This window comes from Cygnus olor, chromosome 27, assembly GCF_009769625.2.
Source record: "Cygnus olor isolate bCygOlo1 chromosome 27, bCygOlo1.pri.v2, whole genome shotgun sequence".
NCBI lineage: Eukaryota > Metazoa > Chordata > Aves > Anseriformes > Anatidae > Cygnus > Cygnus olor.
The window spans coordinates 3,807,333-3,826,289 of NC_049195.1; the positions used below are offsets into that span (position 1 = coordinate 3,807,333).

An 18,957-nucleotide genomic window follows, 5' to 3' on the forward strand; every position below is an offset into this window, starting at 1 on the left:
CTGTGCTGGAGGCCAGGAGGAGGAGGAGGAGGGCGGCAGGGGCGCTACGTGCGGGCGCGGGGGGCGCGGGTGCGCCGGGTGCGGCGCGTCGGGGAGGACGAGCCCACGAACTCGAACTGCTTCTGCCGCTCGGCGTTGTTGGGGAAGGGCAGCTGCCCCCGGTACAGGCGCTTGATGAAGTGGGCTTCCCGCTGGTTCTGGCGGCTGCGGGAGGCTTTGCGGGGCCGGCCCTTGCGGGTGAAAGCCATGTACCAGCCCTCGTAGCGGGCGTTCTGGAAAGCCGTGTAGTTGTTCTCCAGCACGATCTCCGTGAAGATGCAGTCTTTGCTCTTGCCGTTGGGCTGCGCGAGGGAAAAGAGGGGCCGTGAGCTCCGGGAGGGACGGGGATGGACTGGGGACAGCGGGGACCAGGGACACGCTGCCGCCTCCCCGCCCGGACTCACTTTCCCCACGAGCTTGCCCCGCTTGCTCATGCAGATGTACTTCTCGCTCTCGGCTCCCTTGATGCGCACGCGGCTCCCGAAGGTGTCCGTCTCCACGATGAGCTTGGCTGCAAGGAGGAGGGCACCGGGAGATGTCCCGCCAGGGCTGCAAACCACCGGCACCCAAACCTCCCCATCCCCGTGCCCGAGGTGACATCGAAAACCCTTCTCCCCGTCCCCATTTCGCTCCCCCCCATCCCTCGCCGCCCCTCGTGCCCAAGCCCCCGGGACGGGGCACGGCAGCTCTCACCGGAGGCTGCCCCCCAGCCATGATGCTAAAGGGCTTTTGTTAAAACCCAGCAGAGTCAAACCGGGCGTTTGATGAAAGCCCCGTGGAGAGCAGCAGCCCCTTTCCACCCCCCCCATTTCATTGTCAGGGATTCAATGGGTTTTCCAGGGCCAGACCGAGCCCAGCGCCCGGCGGGTTAATTATCCTCGTCCTCATTGTCTCACCCCGCGGCGGCTGCGAGGGCTGGGAGCTGACACCAAAACCCATGACCCCGGCAGGTCCCGCGCGTGAGGCCGGCAGAGAGAATTCAGGGAAAGCCCTGGGAAGGTGGCAGGGACCTGGCGGGGCTGCAACGGGGCTGGGGAGCCCCGTAAAATACCCAGGGATGGTGCCAGGGCTGGAAGGGCTCTGCCCGCTGCCCTCCACCCATCAATATTTCAGGTGCTGGTGCCGGGATCGGGTGGTGGCGGATCCATTTCTTCACCATGAGAGAGCAAAAGCCCTAAATATCAGGCTTATAGCTGCATGATATTGGAAAGAAATAAGTGAATTTGGAAGTTTTGAGGTCAGAAATGGCCAATTTGGAGCCATGCTCCCATAGGAGGTTTTTTTTTGGGGGGGTTATAAAACCAGCATCCAGCTGCGGTGTCCATCTCCCCAGCCGTTCCCTGACGTCCCACGAGGGTATCTGTCCCCTGACAGGCACCCACCTTGCACCCCCCCCCCCGGGGATGGCACGGGCCCCTTACCGAATTTGTTGCCGTCCTCGGCGGTGGCGGTGATGCGCTTGCCGTTCACCTGCACGTGCTTGCCGCTGGTCCGGCTGTAGAGCTGGTACTCCCTGATCTGCCGCCGGCTCAGCTGGTCGCTCACGGCCCCCTGGTCCCTCACGTACTGGTTAAAATTAGGAGACGGTTGATTCTCCCCCTTTGTTTACAAAGGGAAAAATAAAATCAATTTGTTTTGGACAGCCCACGGCACGGGGACGGAGAGGGGGGACCTGGTGGGAGCGCCGGGGTGCCCGGCGGAGCTGTGCTGCCGGCACGGGACGAGCCCTCTGCCCCTGTATGGGGTCTTGGAGGCGGCTCCATCCAGGCTGGAGCCTTTTGGGGGTGCTGAGAGCCCCGAGCAGGTGCTTCGGGAGCAGGAGCAAGCGGGAAGAGGGGCAGGGAGAGGCAGGGACCTCGCCTGGCACCCGCACAGGGAGGACGCGGGGAGGACGCTCTGTGCGCAGCCGGGTGATCCCTGCCTGCCTTGGGGATGGGGTCAAGCCGCTGCCCCTGGTCATGCCTCGAGCCCGAGGGGCACTCGCCAGCCTCTCCTCCCCGGGGAGCACCCCCTGCATCCAGGTGGGTGCTGAGGACGGGCTGGGATGCAGGGACTGTGCTTGGTCCCCAGGGCAAAGCGCCCAAGGAGCAGCCGGCTGTCCCAGGAGCTGGGGACAGAGCTGTCCCCTCTGGTCTGCCCCACGCCGGGGGGATAAAACACCGTGCGGACCCCAAACGAGGTCACGGTTTGTGCCCATGGGGTGCCATAACTCCCCCAGCGAGGGGTTATTGGATGTAAACGGGGTACGGCCGCACATTTTGGGGTGCTGCCAGCTCTGTGAGCGCACCCAGGACCCACCTCCGCACCCCGGAGCCCTGCCCGCTCATCGGGGGCAGCAGCGGGACCGTGGGGGCTCTGCTGCCCCCCCCCCCCCCAGGCCGGGCAGGACCCCGGCTCCCCACCACCTTTGTGTGCGCCTCGGGGACTCATTTCCTGCCAGGATCCACTTTAAAGCCTTTGGGGCTGGCCGGGGAGGTGGTGGGCTGGGGGGGCGGCCCCTCTCCATCAAAGGCGCTTCCCTTCCCCTCTCATTTTCAAAGAAATAAAAGCATTTACCTTGGGAAAAAGAAAAAAAAAAAAAAAAAAAAAAGGAAGGAAAAAAGGTCCCGAGCACATATTAAGGCTGCTGGGGATGGTTTTGTTCGGGCTCGGGAGAAGAGGGTGCTGATATGGAACAGTGCATTTTAATAGCCGCGGCCTTTCTGAAGCGCACAAAAAGGGACGGTGCGGCCCGGGAGGGGGGAAAGGGGGAGAAGGGGAGGGGGGCACCGAGCCTTGAACCCCCACCACCACCCCGTTAACCCCCTCAGCTGGCATCGAGGGCAGAGTCTGGCCCGGGGAGCTCAAGCCCAAGCAAGAAATGTCCCCCCTGCAGCGGGGGGGCTCCCCCTGGCCTTGCCTCGGGGACATAGGGAAGGGTTCGGGCACCCATGGGTGACCCAACCCCGTTGGCATCCTCCAGCATCGCTGCCCTGCCCCGGGGCTGGCCCCTGTCACCCACCCGCGAGGGATGTCCCCAAAATGAGCAAAATTAATTAACGGCATCCCCTTTGCACAGCCCCGTGTCACAGCGAGGCGAGACCCGGGCAGCAGGTAAAGGCGGCCGGGGCGAGCCGGGGTCCGGCCGCTACGGGGTCAGGAAAACATCCCGCGCGTTAGCCACCTACCTGGGTCTGACAGGAGAACATCAGGAGCTGGAAACATCTGCGTCGGGAGAGAAAGGGAGAGAAGCAGGGGGTTGCTCGGGGTTAGTTTGGGCGAGGAGCCGTGCCAGGCGATAAAACACCGATAAACCCGGCTCGCAAAGGAGCGCGACGACGCGCGCAGCGCTTACATGGAGAGGTTCTGCAGGCTGAGGGGCTGCATGGTGCTCGCCGAAACCCCCCGGGCGCGGGCATGAAACGCGGGCAGGGAGCCGGGCTGCCACCCTCCCGGCCGCTACGGCCCCGCCGGGGGGCTGCCCGTGCCCCCCTCCTCGCTCGGGTGGCCCCCGCGCTCGCCGTGCCTCGCGCGCTGGTGCCCAGGCGTGGGGAGCAGGATTGGAGCCGGGGCATGGGGCAGGCGGCGGGGCTCAGCTCCTCTCCTCGCCCCCTCGGCGCACCCCACGCCGTGCCCCCCGCGCCCCCACCCCATCAGCCTCCCATCCGGGGGTCAGCTCCTGCCTCGCTGGCATCTGCCGGGGGGCTGCTAGTGGGAAAAGGGGCCGCGGGCAGGGCAGGGCTCCCCAAAAAGCAGGGCGGCACCCGGAGCCCTGCGCTCCACGCAGCCCCTGTCCCCTCGCCGTCCCCGCCGGTGGCGGCCTTTAAAGGTGGGGAGAGCCCGTGGCGAGGGGCTGAGCCTCCCTTGGGAGGCCGTCGGGGCAGCGGAGGGAAGGAGGATCGGAGCTGGAGGGGGCCCGGGAGGAGGAGGAGGAGGAGGAGGAGGAGGAGGGGGGGGGGGGGGGGAGAAGGGGGAGGCGGGGAGGCTGAGCAGGGCTCGGGGGGCTTGGGGTGTCCCCATGGTGGGGGGTGGCGGAGCCCCACAGGGAGGGGGGGATATGGAGGGGAGGGGGGGATGCTTTTGGGGCATGGCAATAGGGTCAGGGGGTGGGAAGAGCCCCCCCAGGCCTGGGGGAGATGGGGAGGGATGCGCTCGCCTTGAGGATGCTTTTTGGCACCCTAGTTCCACCAAGGTGCCCCCTCCGGCCATCCCCCACGGAGAAAAATCACCACGAGGGGTTTTTAACCGGCTGGTTTAGCACTGGGGGCCCTGCCACGGCCCCCCCTGCTCCCACTCCCAACCCCATGGAAGGGAGGGATGAGATTCCCCCCCCCCCCCCCTCCCAAAGCAAGGCTGTGGGGTCAGGTATCTGCTCCCCCCCCCAGGAGGCAGAGGATGCGCACCCCTCCACGCTCCATTTGCTGGGCCGCGGGGGTGCTAAGTGCTAATAACCCCCCCCAGGGCAGCTGGGGCAATGCCCCCAGGGGAAAAGGACCTTGGCAGGCGGGTCCTGGGGGGGGGGGCTGCACACCAGAAGGGGGTTTGATACAGGAACTGCTCCCCGCCACGCTCGTGCCTCAGTTTCCCCAAGGAGCAAGGGCAACGCCGCAGCCCCCAGGGTGGGGAGGTGGTGGAGAGGGGGAGACCCCCGCAGCCCCCAGCCGCAGAGGGGCGGGTGGGGGGGCTCAATCAGTGCTAACGACCCCAATTAAGCCTCCCCTGGTGCTCTCGCACCTCCCAGGCCAGGAATTCAGCCCAAAGCCCAATTTGCAGCCCCCAACGAACACCAGCACCGCATATCCCAGTTTTTTTTGGGGGGGGGCGGGGGGGGGGGTCCCAGCTGGGGAAGCGCCGCCACCTCCCACCCCATGCGCTCAGCATCCCCGGACCCCCAGCTGCGGCGGATGATCGATGGCCACGGAGCCGTCATCACTCCCCTCGTCCCCTCCTGGGCTGGGGCAGGGGGGTCCTGGGGAGCCATCATCACACCGGGCAGTGGGGGGGGGGACACACCTTGTTCAAGCAGCCCCCACCAGGAGGGGAAAGGCTGAAGAGGGCCGGGGACGGCTCTCAAAGCCCCCCTGCGTGCAGCCACCCCCGTGGAGAGCTGCCCAGGGCCATGCCGCCGCTGGCACCCCTTGTCCCCAGCACGGGGGGGGGGGGGGGGGGGGGGGGGGGGGGGGGGCTCCACTTGTCCCTATCCTGGCCCCAGCCCCCCCCGGCCCTGCCGCCCCACACCTGGGGCAGCCCCTAAAGCCTCCCTTTGTGGCGGGCTCGGCTCCCCTCTTGGGGCCAATCTGGCGGCACAGCAGTGCCCCGCGCGCTCCCGAGGGGCTCCGGCCCCCGCGCCAATACCCGCTGGCTGCAGCCCAAGGCCAGGTCAATGGGTTACAATCCTCCCCCCCCGCTGCTAAATAATCCCCCTTTGTCCCCATTCACCCGCCACTTGTTACCCCACTTGCGGGGAGGGGGCTGCTGCAGGTTCCCCACCCCCCCCACACCCCAAACGGGACCCCCGAGGCTGTCGGGGAAGGACGCAGGGGGCCCCTCGGAGCCCTACACAGGGGTTGGGGTATCCAGGGTGGGGGACAGCCCTGCAGCCCCCCCCCCCCGCCCCATCCCAGCACGGAGAGCCAGGAGTGCAAAAGCAGATCCTTTATTGGGGGAGAACACAAAAAGCAGCAGGTTTCCAGCCTCTCCTGCGCCAGACCCTGGAAAGGAAGGGGAAAAAGGTCTTAAACACGGGCACCCCGGGCTGGCCCTGCTCCGGGGACCACCTGAGCCCCCCCCAGCAGGGACACGGGGGGGGGGCACACAAGTGCCCGATCCCCCCACCCCTCACCTGGCAGGGCGCAGCCCACGTTACTTCTTCGCCGCTGCCTTCTTGCCCCGGCCGGCTCCGGCTCCTCGCCCCTGCAGGGGATGGGGCTGAGCAAGGGGAGCCCCCAGCCCCACGCTGCTCCCCCCTTTTGGGGTTTGAGCGGCAGCCCCTTCCCCTCCCTGAGGGCCTCAACGAGCCCTAACCCCATGGGCCACCCCGAGGGCCACCCCGGCCAGCTCCTACCTTGCCGGGAAGGGGCTCCTCGGGGGCGGCGTTGTTCCTGCTCGGGGGAGACGAGGTGGGGGGGGGGGGGGGGGGCTGCGGTGAGGGGCACGGCGTGCTGGTGGCACGGGTGAGCCCCTGCCCCACGTCCCCCTCCGCCATACTCACTGCTCGTCCTCCTTCTCCAGCCTCCTCTTCTAGGAGAGAAGGAGACGGGAATGTGGACAGCAGGGGCCAGCTGAGCGCAGCGGGGGGGCAGGGGGGGTCTCGCTGCCGACCCCACAACTCTTCCCCTCCGAGGGAAGGGGGAAGTTGTGCGGGTTTGGGGTCGGAGCATCCCATCCCCAGGGTCCCAGGCCTCCCCCCGTGGCTCGGGGACCCCTCTCCGTGCCACGTCCCCAGCCAGGACCACCCTGCCCGTACCTTGGCGGCGCTGCCCTTCTTGGCGGCTTGGCCCCTGGGGGGCTTCTCCGGGGACTCCTCCGCCAGCTCCTCCTCTTCATCCTCCTCCTCCTCCTCCTCTTCCTCCCAGGACAGGTCGGGCATCACTGCGGGAGAGCCGGGCTGAGCACCGGGTGCTGAGGCAGCGGCACCCCGGCGGCACCCCCGGCACTTACGGGAGATGTGCTGCCCGCTGATGTAGACGGGGCCGGATCCTGCCCGCAGGTGGAAGGTGACCGGGGGCGTCAGCTCCACTCCCACCAGGGTGGCCTGCAAGAGAGCAGGGTGGCAGCACCCCCCGGCGCCAGCCCCTCCTTGGGGGGGGGGGGGGGGCAGCCCCCCACCCTTGGGTGCTCACCATGGGCAGCACCGAGGGCTTGAGCGTGGCGAGCGGCACGGGGGCGCGAGGCTTGCCGTCCTCCGGCGGCACGATCTCCACCACGTGGAACTCGTCGCGAGCCTTCTCCCCCAGGCAGATCTGTGGGAGCAGGAGGAGCACCACCCCCCCCCCCCCCCCCCGGAGCACCCCAGCACCGCTGGGCACCCCGATCCAGCTGGGGGGGGGACAAAAAAAAAAGGGGGGGGGGGCACCTACTGTGCGCAGGGCCAGCTGCTGCTCGCACCGCCACTCCTCGGGCACCTGGAAGGTGTAGGAGTCCCGCTCGCTGCTCAGCTCGCACCCTACAGACAAGGGGGGGGGTCAGGGGGAGACCCCCCATGGGGTGGGCAGGGGGCTCGGCCCCATTTGGGGACAAGGCGGGGTGTGTGGGGGGGGGGCACACAGCGCAGGGACCTTACCCCAGATGAGGGACATGGGCTTCTCGGACTTGCTGTCGATGCTGCCCGTAAGAGACATCGCTCCCTGGGGACGCACGTGGTGATGCTCAGAGGGGCTCCCCTGCCTGGAAAACCTTCCCGCAGCCCCCCCCCCCCCCCCCCCAAACTGTGGGACCCCCCCACCCCCCCCAGCCCCACACACCGGGGGCTCAGCCCCTTTAGGCCCAAGCAGGGGAAGCCTCATCCTGCTCCAGCACCCGGTGCTGCGCAACCCACCCCCAGGCACTCAGCAGGGACCAGAGCAGCCCCATAGAGCCCCCACCCAGCACTTATAGGGGCGGGGGGGCCGCAGCCCCCCCCAATCCCCCCCCCGCCCCCAATCACCCCCTCAATGGGGGCAGCAGCAGCCCCTGGGGGGGGGGGGCAGCGCCCAGCTGGGGCCATCAGCGCTCGCAGCTGTGCCGTGGGTAACGAGGGGGGGGCTCGTTAGGAGACGTCGCTGCTGCCCCCGGCTCGCTGTCATCGTCCCGGGGGGGTCGTCCCCACCTTGGGGGACCGTGGTGGCACCGGCCTTGTACCCCGGGTGACCCCAGCGAGTGCCACGGGGTGCCCGGTGTCCCTGGGGAATGGGGAGGGGGTCACAGCCCCCCCTCAGTGTCCCCAGCCACGGTGCTGGGGTTTTGGGGGGGGGGGGTCCCCCAGCGTGGTGTCACCAGTTGGCTTGGGGAGCTCCGTGTCACCCCGCAGCGTGTCACCGTGCCACAGCTCTGTGTCACCCCGCACTGCCGCGTGCCGCCTCCGTGCGCCCCGAGTCACCGTGCCCTGATGTGTGTCCCCTCGCTCTGCCGTGCGCCACAGGGTCTTGACACTGGTCACCGTGCCCTGCCCCGTGTCACCGTGCCCCGTCCGGTGCCGCCATGCCCTGCGTCACCGTGCCCTGCCAAGGGCCGCCTTGTCCTGCCATGCGCCACCTCGCCCTGCCGAGTGTCACTGTGCCCTGCCACGTGCCACTGCGCCCCACTAAGTGCCACCTTGCAGCGCCGCCTCTGCCATGCGCCACTGGGCCCTGTCCCTTGTCACCATGCCCTGTCCATTGCCACCTCGCCCTGCCACGTGCCACCCGCCGAGTGCCACAGCGCCCTGCCACGCGCCCTGTCCCTTGTCACCGCGCCCTGCCACGTGCCACCTTGCCCTGCCGGGTGTCCCCATGTCCCATCCCTTGTCCCCAAACCCCATCCCCTGTCGCCAGACCCCATTCCCTGTCTCCACGTCCTATCCCTTGTCCCCATCTCCGGTCCCCATCCCCATCCCCTGTTCTCAAACCCCATCCCCTGTCCCCTGTCCCCACGCCCTGTCCCCAGGCCCTGTCCCCTGTCCTCTGTCCCTGTCCCCATCCCCTGTCCCCATGTCCCATCCCCTGTCCCCTGTCCCTGTCCCCTGTCCCCAGACCCCATCCCGTCCCTGTCCCCTGTCCGCATGTTCCATCCCCTGTCCCCGTCCCCCGTCCCCTGTCCCAAACCCCGTGCCCTGTCCCCAAACCCTGTCCCTAGACCCCATCCCCTGTCCCCTGTTCCCTGTCCCCATCCTTCGTCCCCTGTCCTCATCCCTTGTCCCCAAACCCTGTCCCCATGTCCCATCCCCTGTCCCCAGACCCCGTCCCTTGTCCCCTGTCCCCATGTCCCATTCCCTGTCCCGGTCCCGGTCCCCCCGCCCCGGACGCAGGCCCGGGGGGGGGGGGGGGGCGGGGCCGCGGCTCCGTTTCCGCCGTGGCCACGGGATGGCGGCGGCGCTGGTGGGGGCCGGGGGGGGGCCCGGGGGGGGCCCGGGGCCGGGGGGGGGTCGGTCCCGGTCCGGGGGTCCGGGTGCGGGGGGGCTGAGCCGCTTCTGCCCCCGCAGGGACCCGGCGAGGCCGCCGCGGCCGCTCACGCCCTGACGCTGCCGGCCGAGGCCTACGGGAACGACGTGAGGGGGGGCACCGGGGCCGGGGGGGGCCACGGGGGGGTACGGGGACCAGCGGGGTACCGGGGCCGGGGGGAGATTGGTACCGGGGGGGGGGAACGGGGAGGGGTCGGTACCGTGGGGGGAGGCGGTGCCAGGGGGGTATTTGGGGGGGAGACCGGGGGGGCACCGGGACCGAGGGGGGCTCTGGGAGTGGGGGGGTACCGGAGGGGGTCGGGACTGGGGGGGTATCGGGGGGGGAGGTGGGATGAGGGGGGTACCGGGGGGGAGGTTGGGACCGGGGGGGGGGGTCGGGACCTGGGGGGTATATTGGGGGGGGACTGGGGGGGATCGGTACCGAGAGGGGGTATTGGGGGGGATCGGTACTGGGGGGGGCTTGGTGCCGGGGGGGGCTCAGGAGGCAGTATGGTGGGGTTACTGGGGGGGGTTGGTATGGAGGGGGGTAATGGGGGGGTCTTGGTACGGGGGGGGTGTCTCAGTACTGGGGGGGTGTCTTGGTACCAGGGGGCTGTATCTCGGTACTGGGAGGGGGTCTTGGTACTGGTAGGGGGTGTCTCAGTACTGGGGGGGTGTCTTGGTACTGAGGGGGGGCCCTGGTACCGTGGGGGGGTCACAGAAGATGCCTCACGCCGCGCTCCGTCCCGCAGCCCAATGTGGAGCTGATGTGGGCCATGAGGGCCTACCAGCACGCCGAGGTCTACTTCAACGTAAGGCTGCGCTAAACTGGGGAGGGGGCGTTTTGGGGATGCCCCCCCCCCCTCTGACAGCGCTTCGAGGGGTGGCTGGGGGGGGGCACAGCCCTGCAGCGTCGCCCCCCCGCCCCCCCCCCCGCCCCGCAGCTCATCTCCTCGGTGGACCCCAAGTTCCTGAAGCTCACCAAAGCGGACGAGCAGATCTACGGCGAATTCAGGAAAACCTTTGGCGACCTGAAAATCGACGTCCTCGACCCCGAGGAGCTCAAATCGGAGGCGGCCAAGGAGGTGGGTGCTGAGGGGGGGCCGGAGGGGGGTCCTGGTGCCCCCCGCAGCCCCCCACAACCCCCCGTCCCCAGAAGTGGCGCCCGTTCTGCATGCGCTTCGAGGGGGTGGTGGAGGACTTCAACTACGGCACCCTGCTCCGCCTGGACTGCAGCCAGGGCTACACGGAGGAGAACACGATATTCGGTGAGCCAGCACTGTGCCGGAGGGCTGGCACCATCACGGGGACCAGCACGGTGCCAAAAACCTCGTATCCACTTGTTTTTACCCAAAACCCCCACCCAGCATCCGTGCCGTGCCCTGCGGGCTGGTAACGGGGCTGGAAGAGGCGGCAGCAGGGACGAGGCTGCACCCCCTGACCTGCTCTGAGCCCATTTTCCCCCCCTTCCAGCCACCAGAATCCAGTTTTTTGCCATCGAAATAGCTCGGAACAGAGAGGGCTGCAACAGCGTCGTCTACAACAGTGCCAAGAAGCCAGCGGCGGCCGTGGCAGAGGAAGCAGTGACGGCGTGAGGACGAGCTCGGCTCCAGCGTGCGCCCGATGGCAGGACGAGACCACCCGGACCAGGGGCTGCTGCCCCTTTTCCCCAGGGGACATGAGCAGCGTGAGGCAGGGCAGCATGGGGCATCCCGTCCCTCATGGTGCAGAGCCCCTGGAGCTCAGCCTCCGCTTGCAGAGTGTAAATAAAGTGTTTTAAAAAACCCCTTCCTCGTGCTGCGGGTGTTGAACGCTCCGGACCTGCTGATAGTGTCAGAGCTCCGTAGACCTAAAAGCTAAGGAGCCGTCTCTGAACCCACTTTGATTTCACTGCCGTGGTGTCAGCAGGCTTCAGCACTGCTGCTGGAGGCTTAGAGCCCGAGCGCGAGCCACCCACTCGACTCCAAGGTGCTTTGTGACCCGATAAATGCCCAACAAACCCCGGCAAAGCGCGGGCCAGCTCGGCGCGGGGCCCCTCTCCCAAGCACAGGCCAGCCCAGCTCAGTAGAAACCATTGAAGTTTATTTGCAGTCACAATGCTTACACTGTATGCAGCAAACACCCTTACAAGTCAACCAGCAATCTGCTCACGCGAAAAAAAGGACCCAACACACAATCGCCAGAGGAAAGAACAAAAAAAAAAAAGGGGGGGGGGAAATTAAGAGTTAGGTGGTGTCTGGGAAGAGAAACTGAAACCCTAAGGACTGAGCGTCTGTGGGTAGAGCTGAGCAAGAGAATGCACACGACTAGCAGCAACAATAGTGGAAAAAGTACAAGGCAAACAGGTTCCCTCCCCCATCAGCTTTCCTCTGTAAGTAAATTTTATATCCAAAACATTTATTATGGTGACTTAGAAAAAAATGGAATCATTTTAAAGGGGAGGGGGGGGTGTTAAATACTTCATGCTAGGCAAACCTTGTTATTAAGAACCCCGGGCAGCAGCCCCGTGCCCCGGCCGAGCACCCACGCGCTGCTCACGCTCGCTGCTCGGTGGCCGGGAGCACGACGAAGCTCGCCCTCGGCCCGGCAATTCCTCCTGTGCCTCCTGCTTGACTGAGATGGGGAAAAAAAAAAAAGGAGCAGAGGCCGGGGAGCGGGCGCCCAGCGCGGTGCCAGCCCCGGGGCTCGCCCGGAGGGGAGGCGAGGACCCGGGTGGCAGCGGGGGGACGAGGGGACAGCGGGTACTGCTACACCGGGGGGACGGGAGAGACACCCACGAGCAAGCACGAATGAAGAAGATCACGCGGCATGGCTTAGAGTTCCTAATAACAAGGGCAAGACGGTAACAGGAAGTCGTGATTTCGAGGGGCTTAATAAGAAAAAATATACATTTGGAATTTTACAATGCTTTTTTGTTGTCTTTTTTTTTTTTTGTTGGTTTTTCATTTATTTTTTTTTTTTGCTTCTCTCTACGCTTGTCACTAAATATATCTCTGCACTTTCACACACCCACCCCTCGCCCAGTAAAGCTTCAGGCCTGCAGGACACGCTTTCCTCACTCGCATACACAACCCTCACGCCAGCACCGGTGCACCAGGACTCTGTAAAAATTTCAATCACACTTTTTTTTTTTTTTTTTTAAACTGAGTCAATATAAACCTTGTTCAAAATGTTATGAAAAAATGTACATGTTTATACAAGGCAGGCTGCAGCAGAGCGCTGGCGTTCCACGCAGACGTTCGGGTAGGGAGACGCTGGATTCTTGCACCTGGCTTTTGCCCTTCCACCCCCTCCCACGGAAACAGAAGCACCCTGCCCCGGTGAGCTCAACCACCCCTCCTGTTCCCTCCTCCCTCGGGACGTGGAGTACGGCCAAAGCGAGCGCCGCAGTCCAGCCCTGGGGAAGAGCAGGGATTAGAAACGCCCTCTTTTCTTTCCATCGGAAACGGTAACCCCTCTGGGCCAGGCCAAAGAGATGCTGCTCTGTACAGGTGGAGCTGGGAGACGTCAGCTCATCATGTCGTTGCTGTTGACTCCGTAGGTGGAATTCTTCATGGAGTCGTTCACCTCTCGCCGGAACGCCGACAGGTTTTGCGTAAACCTGAGGAGGAGGCAGGGCAGCGCGTTAGAGCCGGAGGTCATCGCCTGTTCCTCAGGGGTTTTGCTCTCCGTGAGGCTGCCACGAGGTGCGCTGGACTCTGCACTAAACTACGGGCTCAGCACACCTCGGGACGGGCACAGCCGCACGTTTTTGGTACTGACCTGTCCCTGTTCTTGGTTAGGAGGTTGCGTTCGATGCCTTCCATGAGGTTCTCGAAGCAGAGGTGCATCGCCTGCTGTTTCTCCGGAGGCTGGCTGTTCACTATGCTGTTCCTCAAGTCAGAGAAATACTGCAGGAGACACGAGAAGGCCGGGTTCGCTTTTAGAGGACTAGCCAGCTGGGCTTTAGGACAGAGCATACGCAACAGGAAAGAGGGAGGAAATGTGCTACAGCTCTTTGGGTGGCTCCTAGTGCTCTTATAAACGAGAACTTAACGGGATTCATTAGAGCCACAGCTGCTCAGGGAAGGGCTGCGCACCCTGCTCTCTCACTCTCTCCAGTCCTGATTTCCCTGCCCTGCCAACTGTGCTGCTCTGCTCAGCCCAAAGCATCATTCGAGCCCGGAGAGCCCTCCAGCTGCACGCGGAGGTGGGGACGTTTACCTTCTCGTTGAGTAGTATCAAGCCGAGCAGAGGCCGAGACATTGACCACTGGTTCCTGCAGTCCTCAAAGATGATGATATTCAGCACTGTTGACAGCATCTGGAAGAGGGAAAAGGAGGCTTAGATGCAGCCCGTCCAGTCCAGGTGTGTCCTCAGCAGGACGGAACGTGCTCAGAGCACAAGTTCACCTCCACGGCTTCCTTTCTGCAGGAGGAGAAAACCTCCTTACATTACACACGAGGCCACAGCGTGCTCATGCTGCCAGGAGGAGCCTCCTCTGAAAGCTGGCTGGCTTCTGTTCCCAGCCAGAAAGCCCAACAGCGATTTCAAAGACTCTCAGGCACTGAGCTTAAAAGCCAAGCATGTACAAAGGAGAGCTCGTGCTTGTTTAATGCTTCCAGGGTGATCTCCTGTTGGAGCCTCAGTGCCGCCGTACTCCCAGCATTAGGGGACAAGAGGAAGACCTGGAGCCCCCCGAGCTGCTGCAGAACCCTGCACTGAAGGCACATCTTAGCACCTCTCACCACCTACATATTTATTCCTGACACAACCTACCCTGCCCCAGGGCAGCCAGGGGAAGATTGTCTCATCTTCACTTAAACAGGATAACAGCAAGAGCTTAAACGCACGGAGAGCATGCGAGCACATGCTCTGGTGCCCTGAGAAGCTCCCTCAGTCCACGCTAGGGGTGTCTGTGTTCCCCTTCCATGGCCTCATTAGGCAACAGCAGGAATCGAAGCCAGTATCTAACCTAGTTGGTTTGGGAGATGCAGTTCCTCTTTTATCCGCGGAAAACACAGCTTCTGGCCCCAAAAGAGCCTGCTTTACTTTGCATTTGATCTACCAGCAAGGATGGAACAATACTCCCTGCTTCCACGTGGGAGTCGTGCTGACACTTTGACAAGTACCAGCGAGTGAGCTTGGCTAACACTGTCAGGCACGCAACGAGCACTGCTGTTGGAAGGCAGGCAGGAGGCGTATAAAAGCGTTCTGCTGCAAGGTGTGGATGTTCAGATCCCAACGCAGGGCCCTCTGGAGCAGCAGAACCAAAACCTGTGTGAGCAGCATCATCTGTCATCAGGAAGCGGCACACAGAGGTGCCTAAACTACAGGGTACGTGTACGTATATGCTGAGCTAAGACTGATCTAAGCAAGCCAACCGTCTCAGCTCCCTACAGATCCTCTGCCATCGCACGTGCTCCTGACCAAGACAGACAAAACCCAGCGAGCTCTGCGTCTCTCAGAGGCGTGCAGATGGAGGCAGATGGCAGATGTGCTGCCAGCTTGTAGAGCTCCGTTACCAAATTCACCCTGCAGAGGCCTTTCTGGATGCAGGGCCGAGCGGTGCCAAGGCAGCACGTGCTCCAGCAGGCAGCAAAGCTAACCTGCGCGTGCTCCCAACGTGAGAGCTGCGGCAGAGATTTGTTCCTGTACGCTGAAGTCTAAGCGCAGCCTGGTTAAGCACGGGGACCCTGTGGTGCCTGCTCTGCCGCGAGTGCACGTGCACCCCTGAATTGTTCCAAGGTGTTTAAACAAATCATGTTTTGCAGCAGCAGCAGCAGCCTGCGTGCTCTGTGGTTGGATGGATGCTGCCTGGCTTCCTTTCCACAAACTGCCAGCACCACCTGTAACTACATTTCTGTTTTAAAGACAGACAAAAGCTCATTTTGGCTACTTCCTTTCACGCTCGAGACACTGAAACGGTGTTCCTTGCACAGGGAGAACCACGGCCCTGAAACGTGGCTTTGAATCAGACCTACCATATGATGAGCGCGTAGGATTTTCTGGCTAGTGCTGCACCTCTCCTTTCTCCTCAGGAAAAGCCCGGAGGTCTAGAGCAGGGAGCACGCAGTCCCCGTGTTACATCACGCTAAGACAATTCAGGCTTATCAGGGAGTTCACCGTGCCGTGCCACAACAAGGCCCTCCGCCTTCGGTCTTTACCTGCTGAATCATCTCTGGATGCTGCTGCATAATGTGCAGGAACCGGTCGCTCTCCTGGGTCAGAGGTGTGGTCCTCTTCTTGGTGCTGCGGGACAGCTGCTTGAAGAGATAGGTGACGATGTGGTCCAAACAGGAGCAGCAGCCTGTGCAAACCATGGTGTCTGCAAGAAGGGGAAAGATGGAGATAGTGGGACATCGCCAGCATTTACCTTGCTCAGAGGCACCTGGGCAGGCTCCCAGGGAAACACCACCATTTATCTGGGCCCTTTTAAGGACTTCTTAGGTCCTTTTAAGGACCTTTTAAGCACCAAGAACCACCTAACCCTGAAACAATCAGCCACTCCTCACTGACATATTCGTTGTCTCTAGTGTTCCAGCTTCAACAGGGGTGAAAATCCTCCTGAAATCCATTCACAACATTCATCTTATCTGTTATCTGAAATACCAGGCACTTAAAGCAACCCAAATCATTCCCCACTTCCAAATCAAAGCCCTAAGAGCGTAGCAGAGAGCAGAGGGAGTTACCTAGTGCAGTGAGGCCTTCTGAAATGGAAGAGAGAATATACATGATTACATGAGGCTCCAGACTGGCAATAAAGTTCATGTGGTCCTGGGTAAGAACTTCCAGCAAGGAATAGTAGGACTGGCTGAGTTTGGGATAATCCTGCAGAGAAAGAGAGAAAGACTTGAGGCCTCTTGCCTAGCCTGCAACCATCAGCTACCTTCTGCAGCGGCGCGTACCCAACCCGCTCATTAACGAAAACTGCTTACCGAACCTCCTGGAAAGAGAACAAACAAACCTCTCGCACAGAATAACTTCTGGGCCAACACCTTTTCCCCCCTTGTCTCCCACCAACTACCTTTCAAAACAGGCTCCAGCAACAACGGCCCAGCAGGTTCCCAACACTGCTCTATCAGAACATCTTTCCCCACCGCTTCGCTCACTTAGGACGGGGAGTGTTCCCTGACTACTGCCAGTGCTGGAGATGCAGAGATAGGAAAAGCTCTCCAGGTGTCCGCTGCAGCGTGCCAGATCACCTACAAATACGCAGGCACGGTGCTGGGCTCAGCAGTCTGTGCTGCCGATTCCTCCTGCAGTCAGTGCCACAGATCTCCTGGCAACCCCAGATTGGGGGGGGGGGCTCTCCTGGCAGTCCTGCAACCCAGCCCTGTCTCAAGAATTTGATTTGAGCTGCCCACGAGCTGCGTGTCTCAAGAGCAATGGTTTGGCTACCAGCATATTGGATTAAGAACGTGCTGAATGCAGTCACAGAGACGGCAACAGCTTTCACATCCCGCTATGAGACGAGTAAAGACTTGGGAGGAGTATGCTGCCCTCTCTCCTCAATATTTTGAGGACTAGGACTGTGCTGAGAGGGCCTCAAAGTTCTGCTGTAAAACGGAGTACTGCAGTTGAGTTGATTACTGCTGATGCACCGAGATCTCTGCCCACAGGCAATACAGGGAAGAACAATCCCTCACTCGCAGGAAGCCTTTTGCAGGTAGAGAAGCAATTGTTTTGGTAATTGCTTTGCTGAGACTTGGAGCGTACCCTACTGGAGAGAGGAGCACCCTTGGGTGCTGGGGTTGCAGCCTTCACGCGGGCCCTGCTGCTGCACATTCCAGGAGCTGCGATTTCCTGCTGGCCTGTGCCTCACTGGGGTTCCAGGAGGTGGCACAAGCTCATTCGTCTCTGTGATTAAAGCATTCCTTTACCGTATAATCTTCCAGCCCTGTCTTTCCTAGCCGCGTGTTTGCGCTGCTAATCACAGGTGTCGGCTTACCAGGAGGTCGCTGTGCGGGATGGAAAGCAGAAGCTTGATAAAAGTTTGCAAGGCATTGTCCAGTGCATCATCCCCGTACAGGCGGAAGACCCCAAAGTTGACGTAGCTCCCGCTCAGTGCAGCCTTCAGCATAGAGAAGCAGATGGAAATCCCCTTGAGCTTCAAGGCATAGACTTGATCCTTTGGGACCTCCCCAAGCGTTAGGATACGATTTCCTGCACGAGCACAGAAGCGGACTCAGTATTTCAGCAACCACATCCAAACCCCTTCTCCCCCAGGGGGCAGGAAAAACACAAAGGTAGAGCCCTAAGGAGCGACTGACAAGTCAGCCACAAGCACCAAAGACGACTTATTTCCCAGGCAGCAGTTAAAGACCCCATTACAAGTTAAAAGCACGGCTCTACTAGGAATCGGGGAGAACATCCGCATGGAGTTTTGCTGTGGAAACAGGATGCACAACAACAGGATCGCTGCTCTCCACTTGCTTTGCAGGTCTGCCCGTGTCACCCCGCAGGCTCACACGGGGCTCAGCTGGGCTTCCTGCTCATTGTTGTCACTTTCCTCCTCGATCGCATGGCAAACACCCTGGCGGTTCTGTTTGCCCGCCCACCCAGGACTTCAAGCAGAAGCATCTCCCTGGATCTGAGCATGCACTCAGCAAGTGATGTGGCACTGCCTGCCAGCCCAGGATCATTCTCCGAGCTGGCAAGAGCCCAGCCCTCACTCCCCAAGCGAGCAGAGGAGTCAAGCGCATCCCATCCCACCCGCTGCACACTCACCATAAGTAGTTATCATTTTACTTGTTTCTCGGAAGAGCAGGATGCCGTTTGGTGAGGACACATCAAACTGCAGCCGTTGGGACCTAACGGGAAGACAGAAAATAAACTGGATCTCAAACATACCCGCGGAGGAAAACAAAGCCCACACACCAGGACCTCCAGGTGCTGCTGTGTGCTGGGGCAGCCTCCGCCCCAGCTCCCCGAAGGCCCCGCTCTGGTGGAGTACTGCTGCTCCTTACCACCACCAGGCAGGACACAACCTCTCAGGGACAGACGAGCTCTGCTGTCGCAGAAGAAAGTGCCTCTACGTCACAGACATGAGGAATATTACAAGTCTGAGGCTGGAAATCCTGTCTTGGCAATAGTCACCAGGCTACTGTACACAAACACAGCGAACATCTTGGAAGCCAGCATTGTCGGGCAGGCTGACTGGCTCCTATTCATAACACGACCAAGAGTTCAGAGCTTGGCATTTCTTCCCCTGCAGTGAATAGATCTGAAAATTGATGTGCAGTGAGCTGTCCAGTTCACCTTCGGAATAAACGAGTGGACGTATTCCAGGAAGGTTGCTCCTGCTGCAAAGATGCCACTCAGCTGGGGTAAGCACCCTGACAGCACAGATTCTCAACAACTCTGAAACGGCTGCGTCTGAACCTCGTGTCCTTTCCACTTGGCTGTAACAATGGTCCCTTCCTATAGGGTTGTGTTCAGCTGGCTGCAGGCCGAAGCAACGTCTTGGCAACCTTCCACTGCCAGATTAGACAGCCTCTGAATTATCTGAATAGCGTCAGAGTACCTCTCTGCTGGCAGAAAGAGCTCGTGGTCTAAAGCAGAAGTGGTCATCTGGTTGCCAGACAGAACAGCACCCGTTTGATTTTAAAGACAGGTTTTAAAAATTAGCACGACTCGCCTGCTTCCATCTTACGGTGGCATCCTTAGAAACAAATGCTGAAGAAATTCAGAACGCTTACTGATCTTGTCTCCTGCTCTCACTGACTCGTGACACAACAGCTATCTGTGAACTATCAGATTTTCCTCCCAGCTGAAACAATGCCAGGCTTCCCACCTCCCACCCTTGGCAGCCCGCAGAGTATAAATAGACCGGAGCAGAGAGA

General features: G+C 62.0%; 4 protein-coding genes across 10 annotated transcripts in view; 1 reads left to right on the forward strand and 3 right to left on the reverse strand.

Moving 5' to 3' along the window:
- On the reverse strand, nucleotides 1-3,405 carry FGF17 (fibroblast growth factor 17). Its single transcript, XM_040538089.1, has 5 exons — nucleotides 3,374-3,405; nucleotides 3,207-3,243; nucleotides 1,461-1,638; nucleotides 444-550; nucleotides 1-341 (listed from the first exon to the last, which is right to left on the reverse strand). The coding sequence occupies exons 1-5, from the start codon at nucleotides 3,403-3,405 to the stop codon at nucleotides 45-47; spliced, it is 651 nt and encodes a 216-aa protein (XP_040394023.1). The 3' UTR covers nucleotides 1-44.
- A 2,032-nt stretch (nucleotides 3,406-5,437) lies between these two features.
- Nucleotides 5,438-8,563, reverse strand: NPM2 (nucleophosmin/nucleoplasmin 2). Of its 6 annotated transcripts, none has more exons than XM_040538545.1 (10): nucleotides 8,385-8,563; nucleotides 7,301-7,364; nucleotides 7,098-7,183; nucleotides 6,861-6,980; nucleotides 6,679-6,772; nucleotides 6,485-6,609; nucleotides 6,230-6,255; nucleotides 6,083-6,119; nucleotides 5,861-5,931; nucleotides 5,659-5,729 (listed from the first exon to the last, which is right to left on the reverse strand). In XM_040538545.1, the coding sequence occupies exons 2-9, from the start codon at nucleotides 7,356-7,358 to the stop codon at nucleotides 5,881-5,883; spliced, it is 597 nt and encodes a 198-aa protein (XP_040394479.1). In that variant the 5' UTR covers nucleotides 7,359-7,364; nucleotides 8,385-8,563; the 3' UTR covers nucleotides 5,659-5,729; nucleotides 5,861-5,880. The 6 variants fall into 6 exon arrangements, with proteins under 6 accessions (XP_040394477.1, XP_040394474.1, XP_040394476.1 ...); XM_040538544.1 differs by having other exon boundaries at nucleotides 6,230-6,258; XM_040538543.1 differs by lacking the exon at nucleotides 6,230-6,255 and having other exon boundaries at nucleotides 5,438-5,729; nucleotides 8,096-8,563.
- A 424-nt stretch (nucleotides 8,564-8,987) lies between these two features.
- On the forward strand, nucleotides 8,988-11,518 carry PBDC1 (polysaccharide biosynthesis domain containing 1). Its single transcript, XM_040538164.1, has 6 exons — nucleotides 8,988-9,071; nucleotides 9,176-9,241; nucleotides 9,886-9,945; nucleotides 10,078-10,218; nucleotides 10,290-10,401; nucleotides 10,607-11,518. Exons 1-6 carry the CDS (start codon nucleotides 9,057-9,059, stop codon nucleotides 10,726-10,728), a joined length of 516 nt encoding a protein of 171 aa, XP_040394098.1. The 5' UTR covers nucleotides 8,988-9,056; the 3' UTR covers nucleotides 10,729-11,518.
- The window catches only part of XPO7 (exportin 7), a 47,121-nt gene continuing 39,361 nt past the window's right edge, over nucleotides 11,198-18,957 (reverse strand). For both annotated transcript variants that reach the window (XM_040538163.1, XM_040538162.1), the window contains exons 22-28: nucleotides 17,843-17,925; nucleotides 17,064-17,278; nucleotides 15,805-15,943; nucleotides 15,280-15,440; nucleotides 13,337-13,435; nucleotides 12,896-13,023; nucleotides 11,198-12,734 (exon numbers count right to left, since the gene is read on the reverse strand). In XM_040538163.1, coding sequence (XP_040394097.1) covers nucleotides 12,641-12,734; nucleotides 12,896-13,023; nucleotides 13,337-13,435; nucleotides 15,280-15,440; nucleotides 15,805-15,943; nucleotides 17,064-17,278; nucleotides 17,843-17,925 — 919 coding nt within the window. In that variant the 3' untranslated portion in view covers nucleotides 11,198-12,640. The remainder of the gene's footprint in view (nucleotides 12,735-12,895; nucleotides 13,024-13,336; nucleotides 13,436-15,279; nucleotides 15,441-15,804; nucleotides 15,944-17,063; nucleotides 17,279-17,842; nucleotides 17,926-18,957) is intronic.